At 43.8% G+C, this 13,428-nt stretch overlaps 2 protein-coding genes across 5 annotated transcripts in view; both read right to left on the bottom strand.

The window, feature by feature from the left end:
• The window catches only part of snrnp40 (small nuclear ribonucleoprotein 40 (U5)), a 30,507-nt gene that overhangs the window by 13,014 nt on the left and 4,065 nt on the right, over positions 1-13,428 (bottom strand). Inside the window, exons 6-10 of one of the 2 annotated variants that reach the window (XR_007034933.1) lie at positions 12,675-12,795; positions 12,500-12,582; positions 12,115-12,176; positions 10,850-10,953; positions 10,473-10,575 (exon numbers count right to left, since the gene is read on the bottom strand). Coding sequence is in view for 1 of the 2 variants with exons in the window: in XM_035182506.2 (XP_035038397.1) it covers positions 10,526-10,575; positions 10,850-10,953; positions 12,115-12,176; positions 12,500-12,582; positions 12,675-12,795 (420 nt within the window). In the remaining variant the exon portion in view is untranslated. Of the gene's footprint in view, positions 1-10,261; positions 10,576-10,849; positions 10,954-12,114; positions 12,177-12,499; positions 12,583-12,674; positions 12,796-13,428 lie in introns of those variants that run through there. The other variant, XM_035182506.2, reaches the window with a different exon arrangement.
• Positions 512-8,126, bottom strand: nkain1 (sodium/potassium transporting ATPase interacting 1). Of its 3 annotated transcripts, none has more exons than XM_035183356.2 (8): positions 7,765-8,123; positions 7,164-7,554; positions 6,106-6,243; positions 5,922-6,002; positions 4,963-5,160; positions 4,671-4,731; positions 3,163-3,244; positions 512-2,371 (listed from the first exon to the last, which is right to left on the bottom strand). In XM_035183356.2, the coding sequence occupies exons 2-8, from the start codon at positions 7,215-7,217 to the stop codon at positions 2,362-2,364; spliced, it is 624 nt and encodes a 207-aa protein (XP_035039247.1). In that variant the 5' UTR covers positions 7,218-7,554; positions 7,765-8,123; the 3' UTR covers positions 512-2,361. The 3 variants fall into 3 exon arrangements, with proteins under 3 accessions (XP_035039247.1, XP_035039246.1, XP_035039248.1); XM_035183355.2 differs by having other exon boundaries at positions 7,872-8,123; XM_035183357.2 differs by lacking the exon at positions 5,922-6,002 and having other exon boundaries at positions 7,872-8,126.

Below are 13,428 nucleotides of genomic sequence, written 5' to 3'. Positions count from 1 at the left end.
CTCCGGGATGCGAGTGCACGGTGCGAAGAGACGAGGGGCCCGGACAACAGAGACACCTTCAGCGGCTCTTTGGAGTCGTGTCAGCGGGGACTCCTGCAGCTGCAGACCGACAGAGACACGTCCTGAGCCGCGGTGTGGATGACGCAAAGTGGATACAGTGGATTATGGCTATGGTGATAATATGTATGGAAATGATGAGCATGACACAGGTCAGGCTGCTAATCATACTTGTATAGTCCAGTAAATACCCTGGAGTGTGTATATTATGTTTATAAGCTCATACATTAGTTTTATGTTAAGTGCTGACAAATCAATTCCTCAGTATACAATATCATCACACTGCATCATTTCTATAATCTACTTACCTCCTCTGGGGAAAAAAAGAAAAAATCAGTGCCTCATAATCCCGATATTAATGTGATCAAAACAGGGAAGGAAAACACTCAATTTATTAAACACAAAGCCCCTAAGGGAGACAAATATGAGTCTACAGATGAAAACAGGAGTCGGCTTTAATGTAGAAAGTGTATTTTTTATTATTTCAAACTTCACCTTACACCCAATAAGGTCTTCACCTCATACCTGCCTCTCCTCCCCTCGTCCTCTCCCCCATCCCAGGTACCGAAAACTACTCAGAGGGAAGCATGTCGACGTGCGTGATCGTGAGTTTTCCTTAAACCATTGGTCGCCATTATTGGTCCAGTGACTGAGCTGCAGGGGTAGAACGTATAGTGTGTGGCATGTGCGTATGTGTGATGGTGCAGGGCTAAGCTGCGGATGGGCAGTGAGAGGACGAGAGAAACAGGTATGAGCGAAAACTTTGATATGTGTACCCCTCTCCCCCAGTCCCAACCCCTTGCTAATGTACCCCCGACCCCCCCTTCTTTTTTTTCTCTAAATTGAACCAACAAAACAATCATTGGCTGGTTATTTACATGCACAGTATCCCCCTCCCCCCATAGACACACTAATGCCTGATCCCAAAGCCATCTGCATCGCTAGAGTCGACATCCTCACAGGTACAGTGAGGCTGAATTTATCCTCCTGAAAACTTCACTTAAACTGGTCATTTGACTTTATTTTTGTCGTTTCCCCAGAAATGTAACGGACCAGTCTTTCATTTCTTATTGTCAACAAATCCAGTAAAAATACCAAAATCCGCAATTTGTGGATCCTTCAAAACGAGCGTAGACAAAGCCTGGAATAGGCTTTGCATTTTTTCCATAGTCGTCTATTGTTGTCCAAAACTATTAAAACCACATCAGCGAGCCACAGTGTTGCACTGGGGGACATTTTCCCTCATCACAATGGAGCTGGGCGATGTAGTTTATTTTGAGACAATCCCAAATAGGCAGCTGACAACAGTCCCCAACAAAGACTAGGTTTACTAGGTTTGCATTGCTTAAAACTAGAGTCCAGATGATTTAGGTCGTTTTTTAAAACTTATATTCCATGACTACTTTTAGAGGTTAAGATCTCCACGACTGAATGGGTTTGTGGGATGAGACACAAGCTGTTGGATTTGGTCTTTTCACGGGTTGTTTTTTCACAATAATAAAATCTCCTTAAGTACCAGCAGCGGGATCCTTTAGGCAGTTCACCTCCTCCGCTCCAGCAGCTCTGCTTTATGACCTCGACGGGCCTGACCTGTAACGTAAAAGTCTTAAATGTCAACCGGGGGTTTTTAACGGCAGGTGAGTGAGGGAAGATGGCTTTGGGAGCGGGACTCGTAAAGACTGCTCTAATTTGACATCACCACATTCTAAAACGACAACAGGTACAAGCTGTGCCTCTTTTTATTATGTGACCCCACCTACGTCCCCACCCCCACCCCACCCATACGCACGCACACACACGCAGTCACACACAAGAACTCCAAAAAAACGAAACAAAAGAAAATTCACAACGGCACTGAGTGGTAAGAGTCCAGGGTGCAACCACAAAGCATCTGCTAGTTCTGTGGAGTTACACAGTCACACACACACACACACACACTTGTGGGAGTGTTGAGAGCTGGCAGTTTAGTGAAGCGTGTCCTCTGTGATTTGACAGAGGTGTCCCCAGCTCTTGTTCTCTGTATCCCCCTCCTCCTCCGCCTCCTGCTTTTCCATTCATCTTATCAGACCACCTGGCGTGCTGGTTCTTCCCTGAGCTCTGTACATTCTAATCAGGGCTGTAGTTCTCCGTTTCAGACACAAGCACACATGCACACACGCACACGACGCCTCTCCCTCTGGGTGGGGTTAAGTCCATTGCTCGGGTAAACTGTGACACACAGAGTGAGTGTAATCAGGGCCACTGCCACTTCCCATCCACAGTGACGCCGTCGGGGTTTTGGCCTGAGGGGGGTGCTACCGACGATTAACCAGCCCTGTGATACAAAAGGGGAAGAGATTGAGGGGGGTTCATATTGTCAGATATCAGCGTTAAAGTATATTACACTTTGATGTAACTGTACAAAAAGGGGTACTCCACCAATTTTACAGTTTACTCCTTATTGTACTACTCATCTTATGAAAACAATTTGAAATACAAATATATAAAGATGGACGACATGTCGGCTCCCCACCTGGTGGCTGGTCGCAGTATAGGTCATAAATTCAGCCTCCTCCATGTCAATGTATGGGACATGGACCAAACAAAAAAGTCTACACTATAATGTGTGCGTCATAAATGGTTTCTGTTATTTTAGGTATCTTATCACACCACTTTTTGTTGAAGCGTAATCTTTTCCAGTAAGTTTGGTTTTAATCAGTTATTTGATGCCATAAAAACAAGTTGAAACGTCATGATTGCACAATATGGTAGCGTTTGTATCTGGGATATTTTATCCTGATTGCTGCATATAGGGAGGAAGTGGAGACGCCTCTGGAGATAGTTTAACAGAAAGCTGCGCTACAAAGTGATGGTGTGGGATTAAAATGAAGTGAAGATTTATGTAAATCTTCAGCGTTTTGGAGCTTCATTCAAACTAGAGATTAAAGGTCAGGATTTTCTGGCATCAATTTTGACGATTTTTTTTTATATTCTTCTCTTGTGAGTCCCCCAACTATATAGAGGTGTGATACTAAATTACTGGAGTGCCCCTTGAAAGAGAAACATTACACAATAAGCTCCAAAAGAAGGAGAAGAAATCTCTAGATCTCTGTATTAATAACTCACGTGTACAGTGGCTGCAGTTGCAGATGAGAGGACTTCTGAGGAGGCTGGTATCCGTAAGAGTCAAAGCCACCGATGAAATCAACTTTAAAAGGAGAGAGAAAGAGAGGGGATGAGATCATTCAACTTTCTCTTAAATTCGTTTTTTTATAAAGTGTCTCATTTCAAGATCAGATTTTATTTTGACATGGAAATCTATCACGGCCTCAGATGGCATCACAATGCTTTCAATACACTGTTATAACACTGTAAACCCACTCTGACACCAGAACCTGCAGAGACGCACCAATACATCATCATTCTCGCCGCCTCTGTGTCATGGATACATTGGTCTAATCTTTCTCAATCGATTCAGAGGAACAAACTCAAGAGGTGACAATGAAAACACTGCTCGATGTTCGACTTCAGCAGAGATTTAGACAATAAGTTAGGCATGGATGGAAAAAGAAAACCTAAGTCCTAACATGTTTATTTTTATCTGAGATTTGTATTATTGCAAGTCTTTTTAAATTAAGGGATGAACAGAAACTCAACATAATTGTTTTAACACCTGTAATGCAGTAAATATGGTGCCAGTAATAATGAAATCACCCAGGCTGAAATATTGTTAATTATAAGCTAATTGCAGATGTACTAGTATCTGGTGTTTGTATATATATCAACTCATAAGTAGCAAGAAATGTATTGTTACATTACACAGTTTGTCCATCAAACAACACTGATGTTGGTTTAGTTTCATTTTTAATTTGTAAAAAATCCCTCCTTTAAATGTTGGTCAAAATTCTTTGACAAAATAACACAAGTCTAAGTGATTCTGAACAAAAAATATTGTTTATATTATGTTATTATTTAAGAAAAGATTAGCATACTATTGGATATTTTTAATTCTTAACTATCCATACTCCTATGGGCCTGAAAATCCCAGCGTCAGTCAGGATTTATTAGTACGGAATCAATAAAAAGTAATGATTTGCATGTCACTGTGATTTCATTATCATCACCGGGTTACGACATGCATATAATCACTGACACAGCGTGATTTTAAAACATCACTGACACAGCATGTCTTTTGCTTTTACAGAAAATCAAACATATGGTTTCATATTGTAACTGCAGGACTTAATTTCCTTTTACTCAGTGAAAGTAAACCAGTCACGAGAGACACACGAGAAGGGAAACCATTCAGACCCACCGATGGCACACCCATGCAAATAGACGGGCCCTAGCCCGGCAGACAGACGGACACTCTGATGGTGGGAATATTCCAGCAGACACACTCTAATACTCTCCGCAGATGGAGCGCTGAGATTACCCATAGGGAATCCTCTGCTGTGATATCACTCAGCATGAGTCAGGCAGGAGAAAACAACGAGCTAACAGCGCTCGCATCAACGTTCATCGCTACCACTAAAAGGTCTTTCACAGTGTGACAAAAAGTAAAACCAGATCGGCTGAACAAGGCGCTGGAGGAGGATCAACAAGCTTTTAGAGGAGAAGACAAAAGCACTCACAGCTATCCTCGTCATCCTGGAAGACTTTGCTCACGTAGCAGGCGTACACGAAGCCAAAGAGCTGTGAGAGAGATGTCAGAAACAAGATGAGTGTTGTTGCATCGGCTGAGTCACTGCTGACTTAACAGTGTCTGCTCAGTATTTCACAGAGAATGTTTAAGCAGACAGTTTAGGGGTCAGCAAAATAAAACTCAAAAATACCTATATGTGTGTTTATCTGTGTGATGCCAACTGAATGTAAAAGAAAGACACTGTATGATTATTTGTAGGAGTGTGGGTGTCGGATACGTACAGCCAACAAGATCTGAATGGCAGAGCTCAACACCTCGATGTACTGGTAGTCAAGGAGACACCCGGAGACGGTGATGACATGGTGGTCATCGGGGGCCATGCGTGAGTCTAGCACTGGCGTTACCAGGCAACCGGGGCCGTGCTCCATCCACCACGAACGATGGAGAGATGTGTTGAACGTCATGAGAAAGTCCCTGTCCTGAACACACATACATATGTACACATGTTCATAAAAGAAGAGGACAGTGTCAGAAGCTATCGGAAATATTTATCACAATATTGTAACATCTGGGAAGCTGTAAACACAACGTTTGACAATATTGCATGATACATGACTTCCAGATGTTCCCAGCCTAGGGGTTGGGGGTCACCTCAAGACAGCAGCTTTACTGGGCCAATAAGAGATTTTATATTATTCTTTTTTCATTTATCTTTGGGCCTCTGAAGGTACTTGCAAAAGGAAAACATCCGACACATGTGTGCAGCCGAAACCGAATCAGTTCTTCCGAGTTGCAAATTTGGGCAACAACAGACATTGTTTCATCAATTAATCCACTGATTACTTTTTTCAACTAATAACTTGATCTAAAAAAGGCCTTGAATTTTGAAAAATGAACGAGATGACGTCTGTAAATGTGTCTAACCTAAAGCTAAACCCCAATGATATTAAGTTAGTTATTACAGAATCTAAGAGAAGCTTAGCTCACAGACAGAAAAGAAAAGACAGAAAGGAGGATGTATCCAGTGAATTTGGGGCATTTTTTAAATAAACTGATAATTAAAAAGTTGCAGGTTAATATCCTATCATTTGGCTAATTGATTTAGTAACTACTAAATAGATATAGCATATTAGTAAGAGGTGAGTAGCCAAACCAGCATTGTTGATACAGTAATTATCAAAAATAATTGGCAATTAATCTTTCTCTAATGTCTCTGGCAAATGTCCAAGCCAGGACTCACCTGAGACAGATTTCCGACCTCCAGGTAGAAACAGATGATGAAGGAGTTCCAGCCCACCCAGAGGACGAGCCATACTGCATACTGCCAAGCAGACGCTGAGGTTAGTTTCTGTACGACAGCAGCTGCACACACAGCCAAGTAAACAGGCGCTGTGACCTCATCAGAAGGTGACGGGTATACTCACAAAGATGAGGTATCTGAAGCGAAACTGCACGGTGCCGAACATGCCCAGGATGATGGCCATGATGTGCAGGAAGTTGGCCAGGATGGGAGCCCACTGGTAACCCAGGAAATCAAACACCTGCCTCTGAAGGGCGGCCACCTGGGGGTCAGGGAGTAAGAAGGAGGTAGGGGGGAGGGGGGTGTTGCATAAACACACACTCACGTTAGAGGAATATCCACATATACACCAAACACCCACAAATGAGGATATATGCAAATACAACACACACACACACACACAACACAACACACACACACCGACAGGGACAGGGACACACACACATACAGGTCTGCCGCAGTTGTTTCCATGGTAACTGCCTGGAGCACCAGCCAGTCCAGTGACTGTAAAAGAGGAGCAACCCCTAAAAGCTCCCCCAAACTAATGAGGATCTAAGGGCCGAATCCCCCTGCTGCACACACACAACCCATCAGGCCCGACAAACAATAGCCTGCACAAGCACAGCCACTGCTCACACTGCTGCTGCTGCTGCCTGCATCAGCCTCATTACACCAATAGATGATACAGTCTCATATTACACACTTATTACATTTTAGAGGAATCGTCTCAAGCTATTTGTGGACACAAGGAGCGGCTAAGTTTAACTCCAGAATGGAGACCAGATGGGGAGCAGGGCCTCCCTGTCCCTCCTGAGCACAACACTCCACTCTCTCTCTCTCTCTCTCTCTCTCTCTCTCTCTCTCACACTACAGACATGAGGACCACCCCGTCACCAAAGCGCCCCCCTGCCCTGCTCCCTCAGCTTCAAACACACACACATACACACTCTGGTCTGTAATGTGGCATGGCACCCAGCAGCTGCAGCTCAAAGCTTTTTCACTGTGACACTACAAAAATGTGTGATTACAATGTGCGGCTGTGGAGCACGATGCTCTAATTATATCTTCATGTTGAGTGAGAAGAGGCTGCTCTGACACGCGCACCCAGATAAACACACACAAACATACACATAAACACACACACACGCACACAAACAAACACACAGATAAACACACACTCACCAGTTGTAGTGAACATATCACCAGCAGCGTGCATCTACCGTCGCACTTCCCCATCTTGGAGGGCTCAGGACGCGGCTTGGAGCCGCGGAGGCTCCGGGGGAATGACGGGTCCCCGGTCAGATCCAGACTGCCTGGCCGTGTCAGCTCACACCATTCCCGGCTGGATAGACCTGCCCAAGGCCGCTGCCTCCTGCTCCTCCTCCTCCTCCTCTTAGCTCACAGTGAGTGTCCCATGTTGGCCGCTGGTTTTGTCGGTAAATACCAGTCGTTAGTGGTTTTCAGGAGGACCGGGGAGGAGGGGTGGGGAATTTGTGTGGGGGGGGTGGGGGGCACTTCACACCGGCCCGCTGCGGTCCGACCACCACCGACAACCGAATCACCTCGGCCACACCTTCCGGAGAGGGGACACACACAAAGACACAAAGAGACGGAAAGCTGTCACAATGGGCCGCGGGCCACAGACAGAAATGAACATCATATGATACCGGATCACAGGGGGGCGGCGGTGGGGAGGAGGGGAGCGACCCCGCAGTGCTACTCCGGCTAACGCTCCGGCTACATGCGACCCACCGCCGACACAAAGCAGCCCGTTGTGGCTCACGGTTTTCTGGGAGCAGGAGGAGTCTCCCCCCGGCCGCCACCGCCGGATCTTCTCCTCCTCGAGCTGTTCGGGGGGAAGAAGTCAAGTTATCGGACGGGTCTGCTCACCGGTACCGGGCGCTGGGCTCCTTGGCTCCGTCTAGCAGCGTCTTTTGTCAACAATCGGTGCCGGGGCGGGCGCAGGAGGAGCCGGGGGGGAGAGAGGCAGAGGGGGAGAGGGGGAGAGGAGAGAGAGAGAGAGAGAGAGAGAGAGAGAGAGAGAGAGAGAGAGAGAGAGAGACAGGGGGTGGGGGCTCTCAGTCACCGCGACCCCCTCGAGGAGAAGCTCAGAAAGGAGCACAAAAGAAACAGATGAGTCGAGGAGGAAGAGGAGGAGGAGGAGGAGGAGGAGGTTCAGCCGAAAATAATAAAGTCTGTTACCGCCTCCTTACACCATCACCTCCGGAGACACAGACCGAGGAGGGAGCGCTGCCCCGCGGGGCTGCTCGTCCCCACAGCCCGCGGTTACATCCAGAGAGGAACACACACTATTAACAGCCATGTTTAATCAATCTCTGCTACTCACCTCCTGTGGTACATGTGGTACTGTGTGGTACACTGGGACACATTGTGGTACATGTGGTACTGTGTGGTAGATTGTGATACAGTGTGATACCTACAGTCAATGTGTGTTACATTGTGATACAGTGTAGCCCAGTATGTTACAGTGTAATACATTGTGGTACAGTGTGTTACATTGTGGTACAGTATGATACAGTGTGTTACCGTGTAATACATTGTGGTACAGTGAGTTACACACAGAGGCAGCCTGGTCACAGGCTTGATAATAACTGCAGAGGTGGTTATCATGAGCCCATATGACAATCAATGGAAAATAACCCGAACCCTAACCATTCAGTGTTATAACCAGGTTAATACAACAACCTTATCTTCACCATACATGTCTCTCAAATAAAGTAAAGTGATTACACTCACCTTTAATGGTTTTCATTGCACCTTTTCTGTCCCTTTGAATAACTCCACTCTGCCTGCACTAAGTATCTGTTCTGATTTGTCTCTTTGGTCTAGAGCAGATCTGCAAAACACATTCGTTAGCCTCCTGTTTTAAATATGTTGTAAATGTTGTATGTTGTTATGTTGTATGTTGTTTCTTTGACTTGCTACCGTGCACATCTCAGAGGAATCTTGCTAAAGGTTTAGCCCCCCAGTTTATGCGCTTCATGCACCTTCACTGTGCATAGTTGCAGTCACATGCCAGTAACTCCATATAGTGCTTTCATTCATTTAAGACTATGCATAGATAAATGCAGGAGGTGAGCAGCTCAACTCCTGCATAGATAAATGCAGGAGGTGAGCAGCTCAACTCCTCCTGCACGCAAAGCAATAAAGTTTGATGCTTTCTAAAGAGATGCCGGTTTTGCCAGTAGACCACACTTGAGTCTATGAAGTAATAGAAATCATTGTTGACAAAGGCCTCATCACTTTATGTGTTTCATTACTAGTAAAGTTCATTAGTTTACCGTCCAACAAGAGAGCATTCTTTTTAGTGCAAGGCAGATAGAAAACTATAAAAACACAAACAATACGGCAGGATAATAAAAGTACTGAATGCAAACTGTACCCTTTAGAATTGTAAAGCTTTTATTAGAAAACTGCATCAAATGAAAATGTTCATAGGATAAAATGCAGGACAGAATAACTTGGTGTGGAGAACCCAGAGACAGTTTTTCCCATATGAACATATAACAGTTAGAACCAAATTGGCCATATTTGTAAAAAACACAATAAACTTCATGTCCACGTCACAGATATTATGTTAACCTGGAGAACACCATATACTGCTGCTTAGTTTGAACTCCAACAATGGATTCTTCTCATCCTACTATACATCATGTTCATAAACCCACATTCTCAAAGGACCTATTTAACACCACCCCCAATAGATGTGACAATAGCAGTGAATGAATGATATAAAATAACTTTTATCTTTGCTTGACGAGATCACAGCGTTCACCCATTTGCTTCTTCTTACTTTGGATGGTAAAACCAGCAGCCGGTTACATGTAAAATCAGAATGGCATTCAGTAGAATCCATAACTCTGCCGAGGCCAATCCAGCCCCTTAAATTCAATCAAGCTGCACCCGAGTGCACACACTCATAGATATCAGTCCCCACAATATGGCTGATTTTCTCTATCAAGAACATTTAATTACTCACTGGGACATTTGTGAAAATGTCAAGATGATAACCTCAAAATCTCACAATGTTAAAGAATGTGGGGGAAAAATCCGGGATCCATGCCAAAACTAAACAAGCTCCATCTTGGCCCATGTCCCATCTTCCTACCAGGTTTGGAATGGAAATCCGTTAAGTAGTTTTTGCGTAATCCTTCTGACCAACAAACACAGGGACAGGGGTGAAAACAAAAAGCACCACTGCAGAGGTAACAACTTTGAGCCCACAAAAGCATCACAACAATGAAAGAATCTGACAAACATTTTACAGAATACTGAAAGTTTATTAAAAAGAAAAATATCAGGATTAAAAAAAAACTTTTCAATGTCAAGGTTGTTGTGACTGAGAATAATAAACTTTGAACAAACACCCTGAGGTTGTCTGAACACTGAAGCACATGAAATCACAGTGGCTCCACTGGCGATCACCACCCATGTTCCTCCACGGCTGGACTCTCGCTATCAGGACGCAATCACACACACACACACACACACAGTCACACATACTCGTCCAATTCACAAACATACTACTGAATTTCACCGATGTAGAGTCGTTTATCGCTGGAGCCAGACATCACTGTGTGGAGAGAGAGAGAGAGAGAGAGAGAGAGAGAGAGAGAGAGAGATATTATTAGTCCTGTTTTTCTCACGAAGCCTGAGGTGAGGAAAAAACCAACATGAAATTATATCCAACAGATTTTCCAGAATGACCACATTCTGGAAGAAAAAAAACACATGGACATGAAAATGATCTACTCTTCAAGAACCTGTTCCTCAACATATCTCTGTTCCATTCTTCTAATATGTATTACAGCGCGTAATCTGAGACTGACGCAGGTTTCTCCACTCACCTATAGACTCCTCCGGGTGGAAGGCCACTTCATTGACGGAGCCAGCGTGGCCCGGCAGCTTGTACAGGATTCTGCGTGATGTGGTGTCCCAAATATACACAAATCTATAAAACACACACAGAGTCAGTAACTTTGTTAATAACTGAAACACATGAAAAACCATGATTATTGATATTTGATATTATTATTTTCTGTTAAAAGATATAGGGCCATGTCAGAACTGAATCTGCTGCCATGGCAGGAGACTCAGGAGATGTGGTGTACACTCAAACCAGGTGAGTTACTGGGTGCCATATACTGTGTAAGATGAGTGATAAAGAGACTTAAAGACCTGATAGATGACAGGAGATCACTTTTATTTATATGTTGCAAAAAAATATATAAATTCAAGCAATTTTAGTAAAGCTTATCTATTTAAGTGAGTTTTCAAAAATGTTTTCAATGCCTTTATTTCCCCCTCAAATTCACAATCGTTCAAGGATCCATAGGATCATAGAAGGGTTAGGGTTAACCCCTAACCCTAACCCTGAATATAAAAAGGTGGGAACCCTGTGACAAATAGTTAACGTTTGTCTAGACAGGGATGGATTTTAACTACTTCTTCTTCTTTTAACAGCCATTGTTTATTTAATATTTATGTTCTGAGCTTCCTTTACTGAACTGGCCTTAGACCACTGTGGGTTTAAATTCCACGGGCAAGTCGAGTGGCCACAAACAGTTAAGATGTGGTGTAACTAAAGCAAGACATTTGAGATGGTAGACATTATAAAAGGACCCTTATATGACCACCATTACTGATGTGGATGATGATGTACAATGCTTCTGGTAAATTTTAATATCTGTTTTTTGTATTGTACAAATCAATACTTGTTTTACAAATGATTATTAATTAACTGTTTTTTAAAAAAATGCCATATTTGTTCATTCTGTTGCAAGTTTTGCTGCTCTTATGTTTCACTGAGATGGACATGTTACCCTCTGGTGGACAATAAAGTTGTATTTTATTCTATTCCATTCAAAGATACAGTAACTCCTGCAGTAGACTGTCCTTTATTTCCTAAAGCCCTGGAACTGGTTTCAATTTCTCAAAAGAACGGATGAAAGATGATTGACGGACTAGAAGCCAGCGAGACCCGAGGGCGAACATGGGGGTGATGTCAGGACTTTGGGCGTCTGCCGTCACTGTGACAAGAATTTCCCTGTAACCGATAATTAATTATACCATGGCCTCTAGCTCGTGTGTGTGTCGAGGGGGTTCTCCTCACCTGTCAGCTGAACCTGCAGCGATCTTACTGCCATCACTAGACCAGGAGCACCTCAGCAAATTCTGAACGACAGGAACAGATGTTGGAAGTTTCATTAGCGACGTGACACAAGCGTTTTTACACGTGAGCTACTAAAACCATAATGAGACGATGGGGAGGTTTTCTTTATCAGAAAGGACAGCAGAGAGATGGGAGAGGCAGGAGAGGAAGAAAGACGATGTCACGAAACTGTGGTTGGCAGCAGATATAGAGCAGGGCTGCAGCTGTTTGTAACTTCTGTACAGAGTTAGTTTCAATTCACAAGTAGTAACATATGTTGCATGACAGAGTGACGTGTTTTGATGCCTTTTGATAAATAATGGCAAACACTGGCTATTCACGTTACCTTCTCAAAGTTGTGAACATTGCCCTGGAAGATCTTCACACATCTCTCCTTGGGCGCAAATGGTCGGACATCCCAAATTCGCACTACACAGAGAGAGAGGCAAGAGTCACATTAAACATCCAGCAAAAGAAAATAAAAACCTGAGAAAAGGAAAAAGATGTTTCTTCTGTCCTACCTGTGTTGTCCATGGAGTTGGAGAGAAGGTACGATCCCTCCGAGCTCAGAGCGAGTCCAGTTACTGAGTCACCATGGCCGTGCATATTGTAGATCAGCTTGTTCTGCCTCAGGTCCCACACCTGCTCGACACAAACAACAGCTACTGTCAGTGTTGTCACTAAAGGGAATATCTAATAATTTCAAAGAGGTTGACTTGAGCCGATATGTCACTGATAAAGAACTATATTCAGTGGACAAAAAAAACGGTTGTGGTTTTGAGTCAGGGAGAGAAAAATAAATAGAGACACTGATGTGCTTTACGACACAAAACACCCTGCAGCGGCGTTTGTAACCAGAAGTAGTTAACATGACGAGGCACAAAAACACCAATGTGATGCTTGAACGTCATTATAAAAGATGCAAGAGCAAAACAACAGAGGCAGTGACTGTTTTATGGGCTGAGCAGCACCTGAGGGAGACAGTTAATCAGCACACTGACAATAACATAAATTCAGTATTGAACCACCTCATTTAAAATGCATATAAAACGCAGTGTGTTTCATAGACCACAGATATAAGTCCGCAGCTTTTTCATTATTTATATTTAACAAAGATACACAGCATACTGAATGACCCCACTCATCCTCTGCAGGAGATATTTGAGCTGAGCCACAGGGGCTGAAGATCAAAATAGAAAGATTTAAAAGATCCTTTGTGTCTCTTGCCTTCACAGAGTTGGATATCAGAAGTCGCAATCTGCAACAAAATCTACC

Source organism: Hippoglossus stenolepis, chromosome 17 (genome assembly GCF_022539355.2).
Source record: "Hippoglossus stenolepis isolate QCI-W04-F060 chromosome 17, HSTE1.2, whole genome shotgun sequence".
In the NCBI taxonomy this organism is placed as follows: domain Eukaryota; kingdom Metazoa; phylum Chordata; class Actinopteri; order Pleuronectiformes; family Pleuronectidae; genus Hippoglossus; species Hippoglossus stenolepis.
This window is presented reverse-complemented; position numbering and strand designations above follow the sequence as displayed.

What these genes read in the sequence shown, in the direction of transcription:
- nkain1 (XM_035183356.2), bottom strand. Translation starts at nt 7,217, where the DNA reads ATGGGGAAGTGCGACGGTAGATGCACGCTGCTGGTGATATGTTCACTA. An exon ending in GCTTCAGATACCTCATCTTT is followed by an intron (nt 6,003 to 6,105) that starts GTGAGTATACCC and finishes TCTGCTTGGCAG; the next exon opens with TATGCAGTATGGCTCGTCCT. An exon ending in CCAGGATGACGAGGATAGCT is followed by an intron (nt 3,245 to 4,670) that starts GTGAGTGCTTTT and finishes CTCCTTTTAAAG; the next exon opens with TTGATTTCATCGGTGGCTTT.